The 26,334-nt window shown below is 42.8% G+C and overlaps 1 protein-coding gene across 4 annotated transcripts in view; it reads left to right on the top strand.

The window, feature by feature from the left end:
- Positions 1 to 26,334, top strand: part of KIAA0586 (KIAA0586 ortholog) — an 86,947-nt gene that overhangs the window by 48,803 nt on the left and 11,810 nt on the right. For 3 of the 4 annotated variants that reach the window (XM_066612419.1, XM_066612634.1, XM_066612086.1), the window contains exons 26-31: positions 1,203 to 1,447; positions 1,657 to 1,733; positions 2,239 to 2,373; positions 3,735 to 3,906; positions 6,641 to 6,765; positions 8,158 to 8,245. In XM_066612419.1, coding sequence (XP_066468516.1) covers positions 1,203 to 1,447; positions 1,657 to 1,733; positions 2,239 to 2,373; positions 3,735 to 3,906; positions 6,641 to 6,765; positions 8,158 to 8,245 — 842 coding nt within the window. Of the gene's footprint in view, positions 1 to 1,202; positions 1,448 to 1,656; positions 1,734 to 2,238; positions 2,374 to 3,734; positions 3,907 to 6,640; positions 6,766 to 8,157; positions 8,246 to 26,334 lie in introns of those variants that run through there. The other variant, XM_066613302.1, reaches the window with a different exon arrangement.

Here is a 26,334-nt window from a genome sequence, read left to right as displayed (position 1 = left end):
GTGCAAAGTGGCTTGGGTGATTTGTTCACCAACTCAGGCTCTTTGCTAGAGCCCCACTGTCTGAGCTGTGGCAGGTAGTGAAAAGAGAGAACCTTCTGGCCTGCAGGGCCTATGAAGTAGAAAGCCCTCTGCAAAGAGGTTTTCGTGTTCACCTCACTGCTGATTTGTAAAGGGAGCCTCTGGGCTCATTTAATGGTGGTGGTATTATTGTATTGTGTTAAACGTTATTGTTATAAATTTTGTTTTGCAAGCTACCTTCAGCAGGTTTTTATAAGCTCCATGGGTGGGACTTTAAAAAGTTTGATCTTTCTTGCTTTCGTCTCAAATGCAATTGTAAAGTGCTGTATGTATGACTAAGTTCATTTTGGTCAAAAACCAGCTTTTTACCAAGAGGCTGTTTTTCCTGGCACCTATCTGCGTTGGGTGGGAGTGAAGAATGGTTGTTTAGAGCAGGGGTATCCAAAGTTTTTGGCAGGAGGGCCACATCATCTCTGACACTGTGTCAGGGGCAGGGCGAAAAAAGAATTAATTCACATTTAAAATTTGAATAAATTTACATAAGTTTATATAAATGAATATATTAAAGATAAACTTATATGAATGATTGAAGGTCTTGCAATAGCTCAAGGCCTATAAAAGGCCTTGCATAAAGCAAGGCTGGCCTTTCTTTTGCTGCTGCTACTGCTTCACAGGTGTGAAACAACAAGCAGTGGAGGGAGCCCTAATCCCACAGCTCAAGCGAGAGGTCAAAAAGTCATGGAGAGCAGTTGCATCGGGCCAGTGCGGTCTCCAACAAATCTCCAGAGGGCCAGAGGCTCATTGGAGACTGGGGGCTCCCTGAGGGCCGCATTGAGAGGCCTCAAGGGCCGCAAGTGACCCAAGGGCTGGTTTAAACACCCCTGGTTTAGAGAAATAGGATTGGTGGTGGAGCACAAAAACAGCAAAAGGAGGGGAAAAACTGAACTAAATGGCCCAAATCTAGCCAGTATTATTCTATGACAAAGCTCAGTAAAAGTGCACAGTTGTTCCGTCTTGCACCCTTAAAATCAAGCTGTGTTCATCTTCGTTGCTTTTAGTCATATGTCAGCCAAAACTGATGATGTGATGAAAATGTTATAGAATAATACTGTTAAACAAGCTAGCAAAACGAAAATATGGTATGTCTGATTTTGTTAGTTTTTGAAAGATTGTATCATTTTTAGCATAATGTCAGTGGCTGCACATGAAGAACCAGACAGCTTGGTTTTGCCACCTTCACCGGAACAGGGTCAGCCCCATGATTTGCTTCTGCAAGAGCCCAGCATTCCTCCTCCTTCAGAACATACACCTAGTTCTGGTCCATCAACAGAGGAAAGTAGCCTAAATGCCACAGAAACAGAGACTGCAGACAGACCAATATCAGAAGGAGAAGTTCTGTACAGTTACGGGCAAATGCTAGCTGCAAGAGGTAAAGCTATTTTCAACCATCTATCATTCTGCCAACATTTGCTTAATTAAAAAAAAAACTCCTGTAGTTATTGATGTGTGAATATTGGTCAGCAACTGGTTTGACTGAATGTACACTTAAAGCTGTTTTATGTTTTTAAGTGACCTGAAATTGTAAAATTTTGCAGTAGGTGTATATATGTGCATCACCGTATTTTTTTTTAATTCTAGGTTTAGCAGAAGAAGGACTGTCTCTTCGAAGGCTTAGTGACAGTTTGACCAGCACTCTTCATGATGCCCATGAAATGGTAAGGAAAAACATTTCAGTTAGATACTTGGAAGTGGAATGGTCCAAGAATAAAATTCACCATAACAAAGATAAATATCTACATATTTATCTTATTGTTCTTCCTTTGAGGATCTCAGGGTCCCTGGAGACTTTCTTCTCGTTTCTCACTGTTAGTTGACAGATAACTCAACTCACTGTTAGTTAGATTACTTATGTTGCTTGCTCCTTTTTAAAAATTTGAAGTATATACCGTTTTGCCTCAAGCTAAAGTATGTCTAGAAGACTGGAAGGGAATATCCTCTTTGAATGGCTCTTAAAGCCTTTGCTAATTATCCTTTGTGAGTGGGAGACTATAACCCACTCTGGATGCCATCCTTCCAGTAACAAAAATAAAACTTCTTAGTAAGTAACAATGTTCCTTTTGCTACTCTTGTTTACTAAGCTGCTGACTCACTTTGTCTTTAAAAAATGGAATGAATGGTGTAAAAAAATTAATAAATGGCATGCTCTTCTGCATTGTTCAGGATTATGATCCTCCCAGTGAAGGACAAGTTGTACGACGGTCCCACAAAGGATACCACAGGGAACCAGTCTTCGCTCTCTTTTCAAAACTAAGCCAAGTCCCACTTGCTTCCCAAGAAGACATCCATCAGTTTGAGGTACTGCATTTTATTTTTGTGTCTGGAAATAAAATTGATGATACTAGTGAACTCTTTCTGCATGAGAAAGTCAGTGGTTTGGACGGGGGTGGGAAGAATCTGAAGTTTTTCTTGCAATAGGAGCAGGCCTCTTTGGACCAGTTGCTCTCCGCACTCACTGTAATCGGACAGAACCGTGCAAGTGGAATAGATTCCAAGTCCCTCATGAGGATCACTCATTGAACAGATCTTCAGATCCCCACCCCCCCCGTAGAAAATTAGTGGCAGTTTAAAATGAGCACTGGGGAATGGAGGTTTTAGAAGAGGGGAGGGCTAGAGAGAGGAGAAGAGAAATTACTAATCCTTAATCTTCTGGGAGATTGGGATGCGATGACCTTCTGCAAGTAAGACCAGGCTTCACAGCTTCTGATCCCAAAGAAAAAATGCAATCAAAAGGTGTCCCTTGGGGTGGGAAGAGAAAGTAGCTGCTCCGGAGACTAGGGCAGCTACTGAGGCAAGAGGCTCTCCAAGCAGGGAAAACCTCATGAGAAATGAACAGACTAGAAGTCTCTATGGAGAGAGAGAAAATGTCTTCCAAAATGGACAGTATGGTTGTCTTCAGTGAGGGGGAGGGGAGCCAAAATTCTGCTCCCAGAGCAAAGGTGGTTACATGGTTTGGAGAAAGAATATAAAGACATTCCAGAGTCAATAGTGGGGCATCTGGACAATCTCCTGGACGTGCAGCCAGTGGTTTTCTGGGCTTGAATGAATTAAGGTGTGTCTTTCCAGGAGGGCACAAAAGCTTAATTGCATCTCATTCAGAGAAGGTGAGATGATGGCGTGTAGGCTGCACCCATGCTTAAGCAGGCCCTCAGCACCGTGTGTGTGTGTAAATGTTGCTTCCTGTGCAAAATAGAGGCACTGAAAAAACAGAAAATAAAATATTGACTATGAAACAATTTCTGTCCAACAATCTATGGTAGCTTCTTTCACTACTGCTTCTTCTCTCTCTTATCCCTACTCAACACCTGGCCTGTATTTCTTAGGGAAGCACAGCTTTGTACCCCTGTTATGCGCTTCTCCCTCCCCTCCCCCTGAAGTGTGGGTCTAGAGGAGAAGGAAGCAGCAGGACACAGTTAATGTTTCTGGGAGATAGAAGCATGTTTACTTGCATTAGTGATGTGGCCCTCTCTGCATTCACTCTCCATGCTTGTGCACAGTGTTCGGCATTGCTGATGACTTTAGACTGACAGATCTGTGGGTGAGTCGTAAATGTGGCTCAGGTTGGGTTCCGCCCAGGACTGAAGCCCATGCTGTGGACGATTGATAGGAGAGAAGTGTTGGCCCCTCTCTGAGACTGGTTTCTCTCTGTTTTGCTTCAGGACAGCGACGCTAGCGTTGGGGAAGTTAGTGATGGTCAGAGACCAAAGCTGACAAAAGCTGCAGAAAGTATCCTAATGGGACGTTCTGTCCGTGGTGACCGCCCTGTGGGCCAGGTTTCTGAGCAGCAGCCTCGCCATACGCCGTCACCAGGACAATGCGAGAGAGTTGCAGGTGCAAGCTTAAACAATCCTTGTTCTGAAGTGTTTCTTGATATTTGCTCAAGTTTTTGTACAATATGAGGTTGGGGATCAACCAAGAACATTTACATGCCAAAAGTTTTGAACAGCAACAAAATGCTTTGCTTTTTAGCACTGTGTACAAAAGAGACCAGAATGTGGTAGCTGATAACATAGCAGAGCACATACAAAGGCTAGAAGAGTAGGCTGATTAAGCCATTTCAGCGCAACTTTGCTTATACACAACAGGGACCAAATGTGTACACCTGTGGACTGGGCAGAATTGGTTAACTAAATCAGTTGTTGTGTCTGCCAGAGTCCAGATTTATTGTCTTATAGGGTACGTGGCAAAACTTGTGTTCAGGCTTGCATATGCTTGTCTGTGGACTGGGGATGTATGTTGTTTTCCTTTGTTCTTCTTTAGTAAGCAAATTGTCATGTTCAGTTCATTATGTAGGTCATTGGTCATAATCAAACAACAATTCTTGTTCTCCTGTCTGCTTGTACATGAGGGGAGGAAATTTACATTTTCCATTCCTGAATTAGAAGACACCACAGTTTGCTGTGGCCTCTGAGCTCAGCAAGATCAAATGCTGGTTTACGTTTCTGACTTGCTGTCCTGCCATGCTCACGTGCAACAACAAACTGTGGATTGTTCTAAACCAGGAAAAGAAGGTTTAAATCTTCTCCACTTGCATCAGAGCCCATAGCTCTATGGTTCTATCAAGTTGTTGTGGGCTCTGAATCGCCTACATCCCAGCTGTGGTGTTTCTTCATTTGCCTTGATCTTTGAATGGCATAAATGCAATGCATAACTTCTCGACTTTTTACACCCTGGTCTTCCATTGGGATCTTTAGAGGGAGCACCCCATCTCAGTGATGGAGCACTGACTTTATAAGCAGAGGCTCCCAGGTCCAGTCCCTGACATCTCCAGTTGAATGCAGTTGGACTGAGTTCATGAAACCTTGAAAAGCCACTGTATGCAGGAGTGTCTACTGATTTGGTGCAAGGTTGTTGTTTTTTTTCAAACATTTATATATTTTTACGGAGTACTTTCTGAAAACTTGAGCATCTTTTGTGAGAAGCACTTCTCTTTTGAAAGAGAAGCCAAGGCCTTAGTGTTAAAACACCCAAGGACAACGCAGTTAGAACAGCACCTTCGACACAGGACATTATCTTCATAAACTAATTATGACGAATTATCCAACTACATGTATCATGTACTATATGAGGTTTTGCATCAGTCCATCAGCACTTAAGGTTAAGTGTTATATTTTATGCTGCTTGCATTTGAATCTATAAGTTTAACCACGAAACAGGCCATTTGCATCATCTGATTATAAAATATCGTGTATTTGTATCTGAGAGCCTGACCCTGTCTGTGTATTACAGAAATGCATATTAATTTTGTTACTTAAATGCAGCATTCAGCTCAGGTATGAAAAAAAAAATGATTTGCATATTAATTGATATGATGCGGTGTGCCAGGAATCATGAGTTGTAAAAATTCAGCTATGAGCTGAAGTGTGGTTGACCCCGTGCTGCAATTAAGAACATAAGAACAGCCCCACTGGATCAAGCCATAGGCCCATCTAGTCCAGCTTCCTGTATCTCACAGCGGCCCACCAAATGCCCCAGGGAGCACACCTGATAACACGAGACCTGCATCCTGATGCCCGCTTTTGCATCTGGCACCTTGCATTGAATTATTTTCACAGCTACTGCAAACGTGCCATGGATTTGGTAGCAAGTTACACAATTCCTGTGTGCTGGTATTCTATATTTGTTCACATCATAAAATTAAAATTGCTGTTTAAATTTTAGAAACTTTCCTAAGGTTAAGCATTAATATCTCTTGTGTTAAAAACAGACCAATCCATGCAATTAGTCTGGGCTAGTGCTGATGCCATGGGGCCACTCTTAACCAGGGGATTATGCGTCATCCCTGGCATAAATTCCCCTACCTAGACTGTGACTAAGGGCAGTTCATTGACTCTATTAACAAACACTGGGACTAGCTGGATTTTCTCCTTAACAAGAATTCTTAACCAGCATCAAATCCTAGTTACAGGAAGAACCTGTCTCCAGTATTGAGTGCTGTTAAGACAGATTTAGCGCTCTTATCCACAGTTATGAGTATGACCCCGTTTTGTCTACTCCCTTCATCTTTTACTGTGGTTTTCTTCCTTTCAATAAACAAATTTTTTTAAAGGGGTAGTCTTAAGAGATTTAGGACTAAATGAGAAACTAGCTCTGGATTCTCAGTTTCAAAGCTTTCTCTTGGGTAGGTTCCCCATTGCAGTTCTAGAAAAATCACCAGTGCGTACACAGTGTGCACACAAAGAAATACAAAGAACCACTACTTTGTTGATGTGAAAATTGTCCTCAGATTATGATGATCAGATGAAAGAACTGCTTTTCTCATTTGAGAGTGGTCTACGAATGAGTCTCGTTAGCACCTTTGCAGTTCTGTGATTCTGGGTCTTTAGAAAACTCTCAATCCTGGTTTCAGTCATTTGTTAGGCAGCCTGCTGATTCCAGAGGCTGACCACTGTTGATTCTACAGTGGAATCTGTGTACTAAAGGAAATACTAAATTCCAATGTGAATCATTGATCTACAATTGATCATTGTAGATCAACGTGCATTGATCAATGTTCTACAGTGGAATCTGTGTACTAAAAATGTAGCTTTGCTTATGTGCTTTAAATGTGGTTTTCATCTCTCAGAAAAAGTTCTTGGAGATACTGATGTCACCCGTGGACCTATGAGCATGGCTGACCTGGTTCCACCTGCTTCACCAACAAAACATGAAGATAGCCAGGTGGCACCTTACTTGGGTGATGCATCCCAGGTAACACACGTGAGCATCTTTTATAGGGCTATATTTTAACATGTAAACTAAACCAAAAAAAATTGGGTTGAATCCTTTATCTTGAAGTCTGCATGATGGCTTATGATACAGCTCCCTGTCTGACACAGGTGTTGGTATGGTCAGTGACTGTACTGCCTGGATGGGTGAATATCTGGGAACCCCACATATGTCCATATTGTCTGCAATTTTTGATGGTGGGTACAGCCCTTTGCTCACTTCACTCCTTCCTGTCCAGTCAGTGACAGAAGGGGTTGTATATATGTAATAGACTTGCAAGATCTAGGTTCAAAATCGCCATTCAGCCATGATGCTTCGTGGTGACCGTAGGCCACTCATTATCTCTCAGCCTAACCTGAGATGGTGGTTGTTGTGGGTTGTTATATTTCTCAGATCTCTGGAATTTAGCCTGTGGGGTTCTGCACAGTATTCTCACCATTTCACATCTGAAATTGCTGGGAGATGCCATCTGGAAATTGGAATGGAGTAGCGTAAATTGGTTGAAAGAGAGCTTGCTCTATTTTTTCATTTAGATCTGTTGCAGAGGTTGTTGTCTTGGCTCTAAACAAATGTTTGTCAGCAAATTTGTCAAGTTGGTTAATTCAGACAGGATACAAGTAAATGTTAGTTGGCAACCCTTGCTCTCTTGGAGTGCACAAACATCTAATTTTATGTTGTTAGCTGATTTCATCAGTTGTGCACTGCTTTTCAGTGTTAATTCCACAAATGGTTTACATGATAGAAACATGAACTGGTATAAAGACTACCAGTTTAAAAAAGCAGGAGCTATTATGAAATGAATAAAAAGTAGTATCTTTGATCTGAGACAGTAATTTGTTTCCAATCAGAGTAAAGCCTTGGCAGGACATGGTTTTTGTTTGCTTCAGAAAGAAAACCAGTGATGGGTCTGAGCACACCGCCCCAGGGAAGGACATTGCACAGTATGGGACAATACCTGAGATAGTCCTACTGTAGGTGTTGCTGATCTTGCATTTGCAAAAGATGGATGACCCTCAACAAGCACCTCAAAGTGGGGAGGGGAGAGAACCTGATGGTGCATGAACTCCCTTGTGATTCAAGTTTAGAGCTTGAATGTGTTTCTCTCTCCACCTTGTACAGGTGCCAGCTGTGGACAGGAGCTCATGCTGTCACCTCTCTTTTGTTCATTGGCTGTGGCCTGTTCGGAGAAATCATAATTAACGATAATGTTTTGTAAACTCCCAATTTAGACAACTTGTGCAAAATAACATAAAGTGTTTTTTTGTTTTCTAATTTAGTTTTAACCAACTCTTTTTTTCTTAACATCTTGTTCAAAGTTAGGTTATTAAATTATGTATGCAAATTTTAATATGATGTTTATTAACTGCCATACAGGAAATGAACCAGGACGCTGTGCAGACAGAACAGGGGCAATCCAGAATCATCCGTGTGAAAACCAGATCTGAAATTGCACAGCAGCAAGGTAAATTATTCCTTTACAATATAACTCAGACCCGATTTCCTGCTCTACCTTTAGCCAACAGTTTTATGGTATGCAGATGATCAGTTAAAACGCGTTATCTGAGAATCCTTCCTATACCAGAGTGCTGTTGCGCAGTGTATTGTGTGAATGGTCCAATGCAGGATCCCAGGGCAAGAAGCAAACCTAAGGATATCTGTGTAGGATGGAAGGCAAATCAGAGCAGATTGGCGCCCAGCCCGTTCATCTGTCAGTGGGGTTGTAGTTTGTTCAGCCAGTAAGAAAGTAGTGAAATAATGCAAACTAATTAAATAATGTGAGATCTGGAACAAATAAATAGTCACTGACCTTATAGTACTATAGTATCTGTTTGAGTCTCTTATACCCATTTGTATATTAAAGTTTAATTCCGTTTGGCAGAGAATTATTGGCACAGAATGGTATAGAGAGAAACTTCTGAGGGCTTAAGTTTAGAGCTGTGTTTTGCTAAAGCCAGATTATGGGTTTTTAGGTATAGTTTTATACTGAGTTTTGAAGACTGCTAAGGAAATGTTAGCACAGATATGAGAAACAACCTCAATTTCTTTGAAATGTATTTTTCTACTATTTGAACAGGCTTCCATTTAAAATTCTTCCATTTAAAAAACTCGTCCTATTTTTTAATCTGAGCCTATTTGTGTATTACATTTTTAGACTTATGGTGAATGTGTGAAGCATGAATGTGGCAAACATGTACAGTATTTGGATGTGTGTCCATGCAGTTGCCCCTTGCAGGGGGCTGTGGCTTCTCTGTCCAGTGTTGCAGAGTTGCATCATACATGCACTCAGTTTATGCATATTTATTTATTTATTAGTAGAATTTATACCCCGACTTTCCACTCCAGAAAGGAGTACTCATATTCAGCTACACTTGCTTGGCAAGCATCTTAAATAGCCTGGGTTGATTCCACCTGCCATTTTATTCAATTACTGTATGCCCTGGAGGGAGTGTGAGATGGGAAACCAGCTATCAAATGCCTTTGTTTTGCTCCCACTGCCTGCAGTGGCTCTGAAGGAGAGGGGAAAGGGCCGCTTGCATGCTATGGCGAGGCTCCCTGCAAAACTCAGTGCTTTGCACCCCTCTAGCTACGCCACTGCCTGTGTTCCTTCAGTTAGTCTTGGTTCCTGCATCTCTCACACTGTGATTTTAGTTTTTAAAGAGGCAGTATGTAATTTTGTACAATATGGCCCCTAAATGCAAGTTATTTAAGGGATCTTCAAGAGTAATTTTGACTATTTGCTCTTTTCACATTCCCGGTTGACTTCAGAATTTAACTCCAACTGCAGCTGTGCTGTGTTATGCATTTTCTACTGAATAATGTGTGAGCCAAGTTAGTTGCTTACATGTGAGCACTTGACCACAAGGTGGCAGTGAACTGTTTCTCTTAGGAATGAGAAGGCATATTTTTCTTATATGGATTGTGGGTTAGGAATAGACACAACTTAAAATCAGTTTTAGAACTATCATTCAGGGCTGGAGTAACTGTTGCGTTGTATGTGACTGTTGAGTCAGGCCAAAACCACCATGAGGCCCAAACTGAAAAAAAAATCTGAGTTTTGCTCTGGAAAATGCAGCTATGTTGAAGTATTACGGGAGGGGGGTGTGTGTCAAACCCTTTGTCCTATGCCAGTTCTTGGTATAAATCTGCCCCCTTGCAAAACTGCTATTTGCTGCAACAGGGAAAATTTGCACACAAAGATTTTCTCTTCATGGCTAATAGCAGCTTCAACAGTGATTTGGATTGAGGGCAAAGGCTTAGACCTCTGTCTGTACCACATCCCTGATCCAAATCAGGCTCTCCTGCAGCTGCTCTTTAAAACAGGGAGGGGAGCGGGATAGCAAATTCCACTCACAGAATTCCCACCTAACGTGTTGTTTTGCCTGAGATGTAATGTGATAATCAGAGAGTGTCTGTGTCAAGATTCCTCTTGTTGCAAGGCAAGAGAATTATAGCCAGATTGCAGTTGGTGTTGGTTTTAAATAGACTCCCAACACAAGCAATGCTTGTAAGTAGGGCAGGGAGAACGTCCAACTTGTAAGTGCCTGGAATTTGTCAGTTCTTACATAGAAGTGCCTCTACTGTGATGCTAAATTTCAGGAAGGGATTGCAGACAGGGAAAGTGTATAGCGAATGGCTCACTAAAGAGTTACAGCCTACAATAATTGTTTGGCATACAGTACCTGCTATTCATGGAGCCCCTTGAGTAATTATCTTTACCATTTATGTAGCACTTTCTGAGTGTGCAAAGGACCTCACTTCTTTTGCAGCCCAATCCTAAGCTTATTTATTTATTTTTCACATTTTTATACCACCCTTTCTCCAAAGAGCTCAGGGCGGTGTACGCAGCTGCTCTCCTCTTTTTGTCCTCACAACAACCCTGTGAGGTAGGTGAGGCTGAGAGAAAGTGACTGGCCCAAGGTCACCCAGGAAGCTTTGTGGCTGAGCGGTGATTTGAACCTGGATGTCCCAGGCCTAAGCCCACCTCCCAAACCACTACACCACCCTGGGTCCCAGGCTCCTAAGCTTCCTCTGTGCGCAGTGGTACAGCAGTGCAGAAACGGATGCCACTGTATCCTGTTGGACCAGGGAAGCAGCTGAAGGTCTCCTCAGGATAAGGGAACATTGATTCCCTTACCCCATGTCAGACATGGCTGGCCCCGACTGGTCTACTCAGGACTGGAGCACGACTGAGGGGACCCATGTCAGTCTCTGTGATTCTGGAGGGAGGATAGGATCCAGCACCAGCCTCTGCCACCGTCCCTGCTCTGCCCACCAGCCCTCCCTCTCTCAACCCAATTCCACCCCCTTCCTGCCTTGCTTTACCCCAGAAAGCCTCCCCGCTATTCGTCTGGGATACTCAGTGCCCAGTGGTCGTCCTGGGCATCTTTCCAGCACCGGGTGCTGAGTCTCTCCTACCAGTGGGAAAGTGCCTTACAGCACTTTTGCGACACCCATCACTGAGCAGCATAGGATTGCGCTGCCTATGTCCTTACAATATCCCTATAATTTAAGTAGTTACCAGCTTTAAAATGTCCTGTTTATTTTTCTTCTCTTGGCTACAGTTTTAATTTATTTTCACAAGCAATTTCTGGAAAAGGGAACATGTGACCTACCCTTTATACTCAAATTTAGATAATTCCAGTGATTTGTAGATCTAACTAAAATAACAACCTATTAATTTTCTGTGTTGGATCTCGCTTGTTGGTTATGACTTTTGACCTGGAAGTTGCAATACTAGGTTTTTGTTACTTGCGTTTCACTTTTCTCTGTGTACACTGTTAGCTGCTTCATATTTTGCTGATGAAGCTTCTGCAACCACTTCATATACTATGATCCACTACTTTGGGTATTGTCATCTTAGATCTACTTAAGCTGACTATAACAGTAGAAATGCTGTGACTTAAGTGTTTGGTTCACAGTAATAGTCCAAAAAACGGATAAATTTAAAATCCTAGAAGAAAATCATCATGCTTTGCTGTCTTGTATCATTCAAGCTAAACCATAACATTCAGAAAAATTGACTAAATATTTATCAACAGCAGTTATTTTCTAATAGAGAGTGGCAAACTGTGGCTCCTATTTTCATGGTGTTTGGTGTTACATACATCTTACATACAAACCTCATAGTACAAATGGTGTTTATTGACCTTTTGCTTTTATGCTTGAGACTAATGCAGCCTGATTACACAAGCAGGCAAACAGGTGGGAAAATAGCAGTGTCCTTGTTTGATCATGATTTTCTGTATCTCGATGAACAGGGTGGAAGTTACAAATTACAGGTTCACAGGATGGCATTCAGCACATAAATAGTTCTGCATCCATCACATTTAATATCCAGTCTTGCCAGAAATTGGACTTGTTTGAAAACATGGTAGCTATGAAGTTGATTATTAAACCTGGTTCCGTATGGATCTTGTCACTTGTGTAATTGCAGTGTGGCATTGAAGACTGGTAATCTGGATCTGCTTGGTACGAGCCTTGCCCCCTCCTCGTACATGTGTGTATGTCTGTGTGGTAGGAAACACCCATACTTTTATCTTCCAACCTTAATAATCCAACAGTGTAGCTCTTGTGGGAATTTGGGTGGTCTAGTCACCAATCTGTGAAGGCTTCCAATACAACATGTGTTTTGCACTGAAAAATAGTATCTTCCTTGCCTTCTCAATTGAAAATCATTGTGTCACAGAATTCATTTCCTCAGTTAATAAACTCATTACTTGGCCTTCCCAGATACTTGGCTGTCATCACTTCATTAGCTAGAAGTTGTTTTAATGAGTTATAATACTATTTGTGGTATAGCAGATCTCTACCATATGCTTCAGCTGGAATGAACAATCTGGGGCTCAGAACAGAGCTCAGATTGGGTCAGCCGTATTATAAACAGTGGGTGCGCGCGCGCTCTCTCTCTTTTCTTTCAGGTTGTATATGTTTTGGAGGGGAGACTTTCTAAGGACAGGAAGCTGTGTGGTAGAGCTGCACAGACTGGGAGCCCAAAGGGTCAGAGGGACTGACCTTGAACAGTAGCAGCCAGTTACATGTAGTGAACATCTATACTGTACTGAAATCAGGTAGAACACTACAAGATTTCAGACAACACCAAGCTGGTTTTAGATACTGATCGGAATTGGGACTTGGGACAGTCATTAAAAGAGTTTATCCCCCAAACACGGCCTGGTGATTTGCCAGAACCTTGCCCCCTCCTCCCCAAGCAAGGTAGCCAGGGAATGGAAAGGCTTGGTGCCATTCTCCACAAGAACATTACCACAAGGTAATTACCACAAGGTATTTACATCACAGAGGACTTCTCATGGACTATTAACACTAGCATGTTGATTAAAAAGACCCAAAAGCGGTTATATTTTTCTGAGGAAGCTTGGGAGGTTAAATTTGTCACAGCAGCTGCTTGTGTCTTACTATCATTGCACCATTGAGAGTGTCCTAACCTATGATATCTTGGTGTGGTATGGAAATTGCTCTGCAGGAGACAAAAAAGCTCTGCAGAGAATTAAGATCGCGCAGCACATCATCAACCTTCATCTACCAGCTTTGGAGGACATCTATACATTTTGCTGTCTGCAGAAATCACATAGTATTCTGAGAGACCCCTTCCATCCGGCTCATAAGTTCTTTGAACTGTTGCCTTCGGGTAGATGATACACAACTATTAGAGCACCACCACACGATTTCTGAACAGTTTTTATCCCACAGCCATAATTACGTTGAATATAGTTGTTACCATGCTCCTGGGCATTTTGGTCTGTTACACTGTTTTTATATTATGATGCATGTCATATAGAATGCGTGGGTGAGTGTGTAGAGTGTGATTGTTGAAATTGTAGTATATATTTATGCTTGTATCTCAAAGGTGCATAAATTGTAGCACAATGACAATATTAAATGTCATTCAACTATTAAATGGCTTCAGATTGTGCTCTTGTTGTTCTCCAGTAGGGGGATCCCTAGCAGATCCAAACTATCTGTTCCAAAAAGCACTTATTCCAAAACACCAAGAATGGTCAATGCTGTGATCTGCAGATCCTAGCAATACAATCACACAGTTGAAGTTCATAGTGGTGCTCTCTGTGGTGCAAAGTGGTGCAAAGATCTGATTTCCCGGTACTGTTTGTCCAGGATAGAGGCAATGCAGGTGCCACTTTGTAATCTCCATTACATTTTTTGGAGAAAAGTACCTAGGAATGCTTCCTTAAATTATAGCTTAGTCGTGCTGCAGAAACATCCCTGCCACTTTATTGCTGCATCTGGGGCAATACTCATTTCAGGCTACCATGACGATCCTGGGAGGTGCGAACAGAACTAGCCCTCTCCTTGTACAGGTTCCATGTTGAGCTTCTACCTACAGCATCAGTAGAATTCCACCCTAACACAGCCTGGGCAAACCCCGGCCCGCGAGACATTTATGGCCCTCGAGGATCTCCAATCTGACCCACAGGGAGTCCCTGGTCTCGAATGAGCCTCTGGCCTGTCAGAGACTATTGGAGCCTGCACTGGCCCATGACTGCCGGTCATGACAGCCTGATGCGAGCTGTGAGCCGAGTTAGAGTAAGGCCTTAATAGTCTTCATGTGTTTTCTGCATGTCCCCGGGCGATATTTTAACTCCCCCAGTTGCCCCGGAACAATTTACATCTCCATGTGTTTCTGGCTTTGTCTGTATGTTTTCACTGTGCAAGAGGAGTGTGTGGCAAATAGTTCATAGTTCTCATGTGGTTCTGCATGCCTGTATTATAGTTCTCGTGTGTATTATAAATAAACTCAGTAAAATTCATCCATTCATATAAGTTCCACCTCCAATGTATCCATTAATGTAAATTTATTCCAATTTGAAATGTAAATTAATTTTTTCCCTAGCCTTTGACACAATGTCAGAGAAATGTTTGCCCACCCCTCTCTCTTACGTGCCAAACAAGCTCTGAGTTTTTTCCTAGATTCTCTTCGCCTTCCTTGACTAAAAGGCTGTGCGCCAAAAATAATCTCTCACAGACCCTCAGAGGACTCGAAACTTACTAGCATGTGACTGAAACAGCTTTGTGCTCTCTGCATTGCGAGGAGGGCAGCAGCATGTACTTCACGAAATTTAGTAATTGCCACTGCCTTCATTGAGAAAAGCAAAACCGCTAGATGGGCAGGGATCCCACTGGCACCAACACTGAATGGTCATGAATAAAAGCTGCTGCTGGTGGTGAGCTGGCAAGGCTGACCTGCTTTCACCCCCCCCTCCACCACCACCGCCATGCATACATCCCTTTACATAGACAACAGACCGAAACACAAAATGAATGGACATTAAAGGAAGAGCCTTGCTGTGATGCTAATGACTGTATTAGTCTGAGAGCTGTTTAGTTACCCTTCCCTACACTTCTTGCAAATTAGGACTGGCACAGCATGGTTTTTGTAGCTTCATCAGAGCTCCAGGCAGAAAATGTAAATCTGTCCTTAACTGCCCTCCTGGCCTACACGGCGAGGCTAAATCACAGGCCACCAGTTTAGCAAATCGTTATACTTTATGCCAGGTGCATTTTTGTATGTGTAGAATTTCAGGGTTTGTTTTTTTTTTTGCAGGGATTTGGGTGTGGGGAATGTGTTAGGAAAGGAAGAATTCAAGTCATGACACATTACTATGTTGAGGTAGAAGTTATATTGCAGTGTACAAGGAATGCATGGTGGGGTCTTCAGGAGTACATTATAGCAGTCCGGTCTTGAAGTTACTAAAGCCTGGATCACCATGGCCAGGTCCAAACAGCTCAAGTACCGTCTCAGTTGGCACACTAGTCTAAGCTGAATGACTGCACGTCTAGTTAGTGTTGCCACCTGGTCCTCCAGAGAGAGCTGCGAGTCCAGGATAGCTCCCAAGCTGCACACCTGTTCTTGCAGTGGGAGTACAGCCCCGTTCAAAGCAGGTAGATGATTCAGTACTTTCATTGATAATTTCTTGACCAGGAGGGCCTCTGTCTTTTTCGGGATCCAATTTAAACTTATTGGCTTTCATCCAGTCCCCAATTGCATCAAGATAGCATCGCCCCAAGTTCCTGGGCAGAGGTTTTTCCTAGCCCTGCTACGTGAATTATGGAGAGGTGGTCTGACACAGAATAAGGCAACTTCTTAAATTCTTGTAGGAATCCTGAGGGCAGAACATAGGAATTTCTGTATGCAGAATATTGGTCCTACCATTGAGCCAATTCTACTGTCATAAGAATGGAGACAGAACCATGGAAAGTCTTGCGTAGTGCTATATGGGGGCACAACCCAGAGATGTATATTGCTTATTGCTGCTGAAATCGGTGGAGCTCATAGTTTAGGAAATCCCCTTGATTTCAGTAGGACTCAGCCATGCTGAACTCTGTCTGACCCATGAGCTGCATTGCAACTTAGCTTAGTTCTTAATAGAGGGATGTACTACGACTACCCGTTTAACACCAACATTGTTGGCTAAGTGCTGGTGACACACCACTGTTGCCACACTGTGATTTGTTCCATATCTAATCCAACATCAAGAAGATTTGCATTCGTTCATCAAAACATAGCACTTAACTTGGAAAACGCATTTAACATTTTAAGTAAAAGCCTGGCCTGCTTTGCCAGCTACCTAATTGCTAGTATTCCAGTATGCTGCGTTCCCCCCCTTTCTACCTCTTAAGAGCTTAATTGTGGTTTTTCAGGTGATTGTGGTGTTTACTGGGTGAGCCTTAATGAAGCCTTTTTAAAAAACAAAAAAAAATCATAATCAAAGGATTTTTTTTAAAGGAGGGAATATTTATGTTACTTCTCTCTGTTGTATAAGGACAACAAAACTTAGCAAATGTGTGGTTCATCTTCCTATCATTGGGGCAGGTCCCATGCATTCATGTGGCTGCCTTGCTTTTGAGTATGGGACCTTGACAGAGCCCTCCCTGTTCATCAGTCCAGTTTTTTGGACCCCAGCTGGGAAGAGAGGGCAAGCCTTTCTTTCCTCCAGCCTCTACTTCAGCAATTTTCAATCTTTTACACCTCATGTTATGCCTTTTAGTGACAAGGCACTAAAATTGTCAAGGCATCAGGTTTTTGACAATTGACAAGGCATACCATGCTACCAGTCGGGGGCTCACATCCTCCATTGGCCCTACTAATAAATGACCTTTCCCCAAATTCCTGTGGCACCCCTGTGGACCACTCACGGCACACTAATGTGCCATGGCACAGTGGTTGAAAATGGCTGCTCTACTTGATAGCCCTAGTTGGATCTTTAGGATGGCTCTATACTGCATGTTTACTACCCATTCTCCACATATGAGGATGTTAGGCCATGACCGTATCAGGATGCAGCCTTCAGGGTTTTGCTCAGGTTCCAGAGCAAGGAAATTGAGATTTAAGTAATGGAATTGTATCACACATGAATTGAGGTTCAGTACAATAGACAGAGATCTGGAGGTCAGGGATTACAGGCAGATGCTTAGTCAAGGTCAGGAAAATGGTTGGGTCCCACAGATGGCAGCCCTGGTGTGCAGGGTGAATGGGATGTGAGGGAGTCTATGTAACCCTGTTGGTTCCCAAGATCACCTAGTCTGGCTACTAGATTACTAAACCGAAGTATCCTCTCTGGCCATCATCTGCGTCAGTGATTTTAATTTTTTCTTCTCATGGCACACTGACCTCTATGGTCTTCTCCATGGTCTTCGCCTCTTGTGATGTCACTTCTGGCTTCCAGGTAACTCTTCTGGGTTCTGCAGTTCTGTTTCTAAAGCAATTGTCTGTAGTAAAGAATTGTCTGTCCCTCTTCCTCCACCGGCTGTGTATTTCGGCGACTTTAAATTGTTTTGCACTGTGTTTAGTCCAGCTGATAGTCTGTCAGATGCATCTATTAGATGCAAGGGAGGGCACCAGGATGCAGGTCTCTTGTTATCTGGTGTGCTCCTTGCACATTTGGTGGGCCTCTGTGAGATACAGGAAGCTGGATCAGATGGGCCCATGGCCTGATACAGCGGGGCTATTCTTATGTTCTTATCAGGGGTGTTCAAACTTGGTTAACTTAAGAACCTGATACAATAGACTTTAGATGTTTGTAGTATTTGTTCATGTCTTGTACCTCTCAAACACTTTTATTGTTACGTGCACATTTTGTTACAAAAATTTCATATAAATACTAAATTTCATATAGATTTGGAATAGAAATATTTATTTTGTAATATATTATGAAATACATGTAAGCAACAGTTATTCCTTTATGTAGTTTTTCAACTGTTAATTTGTATTGGTTTCAAAAATCACAGTTAAAGGGGTAAAAATAGCTATTTTTAAAGATATTTATTTGTCTTAGTAAATTTCTTTAATCTCTGACTCAAATCTAGCATTAAAATTAGCATTCATATTCTTAAATTTATTTACTCACCATGAATGTTAAATTTCTAATCCATTGGATGCTCAGTTTATACCTGGTAAACAATTATAAAACTGAAATTTTTTTCTTCATCTTTTATATTAACTGTGATGCAAAAAGGAGCTAAGCCAGCATATTTCTGTGAGTGCACACTACGTCAAAGAGCCACATGTGATTCTCAAGCCACAGTTTGGCCACCCTGGTCTATATTGCTGTCTTTTACATTTTTTTAAATGTATCATTCATTATTGGATTTGACACGTATGCCACTTTGGTTATAGTGTAGAAAGCAGGATATACACCAGAGTGCCCCGGTATCCATGGGGGTTCTGTTCAAGGCCCCCGCCATGGCAATACCAGAAACCATGGATGCAGGGGAAAGTTAAAAAAAAAAAATAGTGCCCACCCTGAGTGTCTATTAGATTTACCTTTGGTTTTTGCATCTTGCTTTACCTTTTTCTTAAGCTGAAGAACAGAGCCTGCAGGCAAGGAGCCTGAATGCTGGAGGAATGAAACTGAATGTTAATGGGAAGCAGTATACCCTCTGGTGTGCAGACTGGTTGCCTGCACACTCTTCTTCAGTTTAACAAGGAAGCAAAGCAAGACACACTCGCACTTACAACGTGCCTACAAAAATCACTCTGGATCTGCGGATTACTGAATCTGCAGATACTAGATCCATGAAGACAGGGGCCGCCTGTACATAAAGTGATGCTGAAGCCTTCTAGGTTGCACTTCCAGTTCATAGGCAGTGGTCGTGAGGCTCAGCAGAGCTAGCCAATGCCTAAGTGGAGGATATCCAGCAGCTGCTCCAGAACCCTTTGCGGGGGGGGGGGGGGGCTTGCCAGTGTGCAGTAATTCCTCTGCAGACAAGTTAGTATGAAAAGGGTTCAGTGAAGGGAGATAGTTTGAAAGCAGAGATCTAGTGCAACAAAGCAACCTACTGTGGCTTTTTAAGATTACAAATTGGTTCATCGTTGGTGCTATGTGAAGACTAGTCCTCACTTTATTGTCCAAGCAGTGAGAGTGTCACATTTCTGGAAGAAAAAGTCCAGCCTGTTTGGTAGTTTTCCAAGATGTTTTAAATAAATACTACACAACTTTCCTTGTCCTTCAGAGCTTCCCATGTTTTTTAAGGTGTCTGAAAGCAGAAGTAAAAGTGAACAAACGCCCTAGGAGTTTTTGGTAGGCCTGTGATGTGGACTGAAATTAATGGATCTGAGAATTAGAAATCAAAACTTCTTGTTTAGTCTGAAGGGAAACAAATTCCTTCCACTCCACAACTGGTTCTTGTTTCCTTCCACTCCCATTGACTGTTGTTGTGTTCTGTTAACTCTCTGGGGCAGTGGCTCAACTTTTTGTTGAATGAACCAATTGTTTTCCTTTTGTGTTGCCCCATCAAGCGAGTCCCCATCTGGTTTGCATCAGACTGTTTTCACAGCCAACAACTGCTGCCTTTTTCTATATCCTGACACTTAAGGGCCCCCACGCTATCAAAGCACTGCTGTAAGAGCCTGTCTGGCTGGCCCCATGCAGCTGTGCCATGGCAGCTTGAAGCTATTAGGCAAATAATGGCAATGTAGAACTTGAACCAGCTCTTATTCCCACTGGGGGCGGGCGTGTGTGCAGGCAAGCAGGCTTATGTATGTGCAATGAACAGAGTACAGTACTGCAGAACCCCTCGATTCAGCACTCACACAAATCTCCTCCTCCCCCATTTCTTCAAAGCTTCCCATTTTCTCCTCTTCTTTGAAGGGTTTGGGGTGGGGATTTGCAACCGTTTCCTGTAACTGAGAGAATCACCTTTTCCAGCAGGCAGCACACACACAGCATATACAATTAAACCAACAACACCTCTTCAGCTGTGGCTCTGATGCTTAACATTGCTTCCTGTGGCATTGTTCAAGGTTACGGCTGGTATGGAACAGTAAAAGGAGGATGTGCTTATTCGTACTGTGATTTTTATTATTGGATAGCAAGTAGAAATCAGGAGTGTTATGTATTCGGTAAACAGAGCGCAAGTGAAACCTTCAAGAATTGTTTGCACGTCCTGAGTTGACAGCCTTTCTCTGCATGAGGAATCGCATAGTTTGACTCCCTGGGAATTTCTGCTTCTCTTTGAGTTACTTTGATTAAAGTCTTCTTAGTCCTCTGAAGTTCATGGAATAAACATGGCTGGATCATGCCTGTTAGAGCCTAATGTTTGCCCTAGTGAAGCCCCCTTTTGCCTCCCTTCTACAACATGTCGTATCTGACTCCACCACCCAGACCATCAACCCCACCCTAAACCTAATGAAGAGAGTGTCATTGGCAGACATGCAGAGCAAACTGAATTATTATTTTCTTGCTTTTTATAGCAAAGATGTCAAAGTATTTCTCATTATCCACCATCATTATAGGAGTAGCCACCTCAAATTAGTTTGTCACCCCAGCAATGCCTTTAACGCACATCTACCAACCAGTTTTAAGTGACTGCATCCTTAACTTCCCATGGTCATGTCATTCTTACATATAGTTCATGTTCACTTCCACCTGCCTTGTGATTGTTATCTTGGTATATGCAAGAGATGATGACCCTTACGTGCTGTGCACACACCTGCTATTGGAACCCTTAAAACTCTTCTTCCTAACTGCCCCAGTTAGTAGTTCTCCTTCTCAAAAGGAGAGAAGGGCGCTGACTCTCATCTGTGAACTTCTCAACTCTGGGTTTTCTTTGTCTCAGAGAAAGAGTTCATGGTACTTTTTGGTTTTGGCCACCTGATGCGGGTTATGTCAATAGCAGATTGCAAGGTGGCCAAGGGGGCGGTGGATTTGTGGTGCTTTTCACCCAGAGTCTGTAGCCACGGCCACCTCCCTGCTACCTGCTTCCAGTGCAGTGATCTATTTCCTGCAAGCTGCAGTGATCCACTTCCTGAGTAAAAAGCAAATCATTGTCTTCCTTACTGTGTTCTTTGCATACAACTGTGAAGCCAGGAAGTATTGGGCTTCCAGTTACATTTACATGGACAGTGAGTTCAAGCTGTTTTGTTTTGTTTTGCTTTTTAGTAGTGTAGAGGCAGGAGACCCAAGGTGGTATCAGATGGCATTCCAGGTCACATCGCACCTGGCTTTGGCTCTACTTCCGTGACCTTTGCCTCTATTCTTGTTCAGAAAAGTGCCTCTCCCAGCCAAATGTCTCCCTCCCAAGCAGGCCATGTTTCATAGAGTCATAGAGTTGGAAGGGGCTTAATAGGTCGTCTAGTTCAATCTCCTGCCTATAGCAGGAAATCCTCCTAGAGCATCTCCAACAGATGTTTGACAAGCCTCTGCTTGAAGATCTCCCGGGAGGGAGAGCCCATCACCTCCCTTAGCAATCTGTTCCACTGGCGTACCGCCCTGACCATCAGGAATTTTTTCCTGATGTCCAATCAGAATCTCTTTTGCAGTTTGTACCTGTTGGTTCCTGTTCTACTTTCAGATGCAACTGAGAACAAATTTGTCCTCCTTCCATATGACAGCCCTTTAGGTATTTGAAGAGTGCTGTAGCAATGATAGTCTCCATACCTAGACCAATACAACCGTCCATCATTTTGTCCTCTCCTTCTGGCTTGAACCCTATTCCTGTGTCTTGGAGTGTTACAAGACATGATGTGTATGTGCAACCTCCTGATTTTAGAAATGGGCTATGTCAGAATGCCAATGCAAGGGAGGGCACCAGGATGCAGGTCTCTTGTTATCTGGTGTGCTCCCTGGGGCATTTGGTGGGCCGCTGTGAGATACAGGAAACTGGACTAGGTGGGCCTATGGCCTGATCCAGCAGGGCTGTTCTTATGTTCTTAAGTGTTGCTGAGATCTGAGTATTGCCACAAAATACAAAATATATATTATAGTATATTCCACAGTCAGGGAACTAGAGCGCAGGATTAGGGGCTGGTTGAGGACCAGGAAACAAAGTAGATGTCAATGGGCAATTTTTACAATGGAGGGAGTTGAAAAGCAGTGTGCCCCAAGGAACTGTCCTGGGACCGGTGCTTTTCAGCCTGTTCATAAATGACCTGGAGACAGGGTTGAGCACCGAGTTGACTAAGTTTGCAGATGACACCAAACTTTTCCAAGTGGTGAAGACAAGAAGGGATTGTGAAGCGCTCCAGAAGGATCTCTCCAAGCTGGCAGAATGGGCAGCAAGATGGCAGATGCGTTTCAGTGTGAGTAAGTGTAAAGACATGCACATTGGGGCAAAAAATAAAAACTTCACATATATGCTATTGCAGTGGTTCTCACATATTTAGCACCGGGACCCACTTTTTAGAATGAGAATCTTGTCAGGACCCACTGGAAGTGATGTCATGACCAGAAGTGACATCATCAAACAGAAATTTATTTTTTTTTTAACAATCCTAGGCTGCAATCCTACCCACAGTTACCCAGGAGTAAGTTCCATTTACTATCATTGTTAAAAAGAATATACATAGTAGCTTGTTAAAAGTACAGGTCTGTAACATTTCCCCAAATGCAGTCACAGACCAGGGTAGCATCAAGTCTAATATATTAAAAACAAAATATTGAAATGAATGGGGACCCACCGGAAATCGGCTCGCGACCCTCCTAGTGGGCCCCGACCCACAGTTTGAGAAACACTGGGCTATTGGATTCTGAGCTGTTTGTGTCAGATCAGAAGAGAGATTTTGGGGGGGGGGTGGACAGGTCAATGAAAGTGTCGACCCATTGTGCGGCGGCAGCGAAGAAGGCCAATTCTGTGCTTGGGATCATTAGAAAAGGTATTGAGAATAAGATGGCTAATATAATGCCATTGTTCAAACCGATGGTAAGGCCACACCTGGAGTACTACGTCCAGTTCTGGTCGCCACATCTGAAAAAGGATATAGTGGAAATGGAAAATGTGCAGAAGAGAGCAACCAAAATGATTATTGGGCTGGGGCACCTCCCTTATGAGGAAAAGCTATAGCGTTTGGGGCTCTTGAGTCTAGAAAAGAAATGCCTGAGGGGGAGGGATATGATTGAGACATACAACATTATGCAGAGGATGGATAGAGGGGATAGAGAAACGCTGTTTTCCCTCTTACAAAACACCAGAACCAGGGGACATCCACTGAAGTTGAGTGTTGGAGAGTTAGAACAGACAAAAGAAAATATTTCTTTACCTAGCATGTAATTAGTCTGTGGAACTCCTTGCCACAGGAAGGTGTGATGGCATCTTGCCTAGATGCCTTGTAAGAGGGGGTTGGACAAATTTCTGGAGGAAAAGTTCATCACGGGTTACAGGTCATGTTAGGTATGTGCAAGCTCCTGGTTATAGAGATAGGCTACCTCAGATTGCCAGATGCAAGGGAAGGCACCAGGATGCACGCTGTGTCTTGTTGTCTTGTTTTGAAACATTTGGTGGGCCGCTGTGAGATACAGGAAGCTGGACTAGATGGGCCTTTGGCCTGATCCAGAGGGGCTCTTCTTAATGTTCTTATATATTATGACTCTCAATAAAATCGCATCTAATAAACAATGGACAAAAATGAGGATTATTCTGTCTATACCATCACCAAATACTCTGGTGGTATTCCTAATCTAGTAAGAATTATTTATTTTCTGCAAAAGGTTATTTCCTTGACTTGATTATTTTTTTTCCTAGCAGTCTTGGTGCGAGTTTGTAGCTAATGTACCTTTTTATGATTCCCAGTCATAAACCGCTCTAATATTCAGAAACTCCAAATACTCACAGTCAAATCCAAGTCAAAACTGCCATTGTGTTTTCTAGACCCCAGTGAGTGCTTGACACTAGATCTGTTATTCTCTTTAATGCTCCAGTGTCTTTTGTTGCTTCTCTGTGTCTAATTAATTAGAATTGTATGTTTTCAGGTTATTTGTTATAAAATACCAGTTTTTATTCTGTAAACTGCCTTGATTATCTCTCTAATGGAATAGAAAGGCGGTAAACAGATATTTTAAATAAATAATACATAGAAGATGTATGTTTCTCCTCTTTCTATATTGGGTAGGTTCTTATGCATGCAGCTTTGAAGAATGCTGGGCGAGTAGCATGAAACTGCAGTGCTCTAGTTGCCAGCTCTCAACTAGGAAACAGACAGGAAAACAAAGTTCGCATTTTGCAACACTGCATAAATTTGGTTTGTTCTTGGCACTCTTTGTGCATAGGATTGTCATGACTGTAACTTTGAGGAGTGGATCTGGTTCTCTTTCTCTGCTGTAGCGCACACTTGCAGGCAAATGGGCATTCTGCTCGTTGCAGGAAGGGGCACTGGGTTCTGTGGAGCACGGCAGTCCTGCCCCTGGCTGTAGGGGTGCTGCTTGCCTCAGCTCATATGCCCAGGGTGCAGGATTTATTTCACCTGGCACTGCCTGCACTACCTGCACACTTTCAAATCTATAATATAATATAAATTTTTAATAAGCTTGGCATATTTAGAAAGCAGAGTTCTATGCCAGCCCTGCTAATAAAAATGACCTTCAATTTTGTTTTATTTTTTTAAGATAGAGGACTATTCAAATAAAAATGTTACGCACGTAATTGGCATCTGAAGCAGGGCTGCCCAAGCTAAAACCTGTGTGTCACATCCAGCCCACCCACACACAAAAAATAAAAATGTAAGACAAGTAGTCTTACTTGTGCATCAGTAGTCATATTTATCTGCCAGGAAGCCTTGATTGGCTCCCTGCTTCCTTGTGCACTTTATGGTTTCTGCCTCCTGTGCGACAGGCTCCTCAAGCTAGCAGGTAAGAAGGGGGAGAGACCATTGCACCTCTTGCCTCGCACTCTGAGAACTAGGGCTCACTCTTGATTATTGCCGAGGAGCTGGTCAGGGTGCCTGCCAAGTGGAGAGGGTGAGGCCCTTGGCTGTCAATAGTGGATGTGAAGGAAAATGCAACATGGAAGGGGCTGGAAAAGTTTTACTTCCTAGCCACAGGATGGCTCTGTCAAAGGCTCAAACCAATAGTATTCCATTCGTACAGCATTTGGTCATGCAGTACATTTGTGTAATATATGTGGGAGGAGGGGGAGAATAAACGTACAATATGTATATGTACATACAACCCAAGAACAGGCTTTTGCTGAACTTGGCTGCTTTCATTCCAAGCTCAGGATTCTTTCAGCAAATCTGGGCCACTTTCCTAGTGAGCTTGGGTTGGGCTTCAGATGAAAGAGTTGGGATTAAAGTTAAAACGCTTTCTTGTTTGCGTAGTTTCGAACCAAGCCGAGGCAAAAAGCGGCAGCTTCTGTGCTCTCTTGTTTCTCTAAAATGAAAACCGCTTAAACAAATGTAATCGTCTTTTCTTGTTGTGTTTTCCGTCATAGTCCTTCCTAATATAGTCTTCTTGTTTAAAATGTTGTGCTGAATGCAAGCTATAAATATTGATAATAAGAGATGAAAGCTTTGTGTCCAGAGCCAAAGAAAGGGTGTGGCAAATGCACTATAAACAATAATTGTAGATGAATTCTCCCCACAGTTAGGCAACTTTGAGTTCAAAGATTTTGTTTTTTTCTTAAACTGTGGGTATTTCTGAGAATGGAAAAACTCCAGGAATGTGTGTGTTAAAAATGTAAAGAAGAAAATGGAAGCTGCTCTTGAAAGTGCATCCTGGAAGGTAATCAGTGTGTGCTTAATGGGGCATTCTTGCAAAATGTTGGCTTTCAGATTGCATTTTGAAGAATGCCTAGTTCCTTTGAAAATTCCTATAGAATTTTTCAGTGAGCTTCCTTGGGCATCTTCCCTTATAACCTGCGACTGCAAGGGACTGTTTGGTGTGTTGTAGGGTGTATTCACAGGTCAGACAAGGTGACTGCAAGACTTAGTAAGCCTGTTCAAAATTGGTAGGCCTGACTGTGCATCCTTGGAAACACCCCCCCCCCCCAACAATTCTCTGCATCTTGTAGAGGTTCTATAACAGAAGTCCTACAGCTGACAAGTCCTACAGCTACACCGGGTAGATGGGACTCGATAGCCTGGGAAGGCAGCTCATCTGAGAGAAGGAAAACTCTGATCCCAAACCTCCACTGCCTTGTGGCTACATCCAGTTATGGAAAAGGCTTCAGGAGTCAACCTCGAGGCAAAATCCAGAACCGGAGTCCCTGAGGCAGTTCATGGCTGAACACACTCACGTTCTGGCAACTCCTGCGACATGGAGAGGGGGATTTGCTGCATGGGTAACAGCCTATCCTCCATACCTACTT

The sequence above is a fragment of the Tiliqua scincoides genome, chromosome 1, assembly GCF_035046505.1.
Source record: "Tiliqua scincoides isolate rTilSci1 chromosome 1, rTilSci1.hap2, whole genome shotgun sequence".
NCBI classification, from domain to species: Eukaryota; Metazoa; Chordata; class Lepidosauria; order Squamata; family Scincidae; genus Tiliqua; species Tiliqua scincoides.
This window is presented reverse-complemented; position numbering and strand designations above follow the sequence as displayed.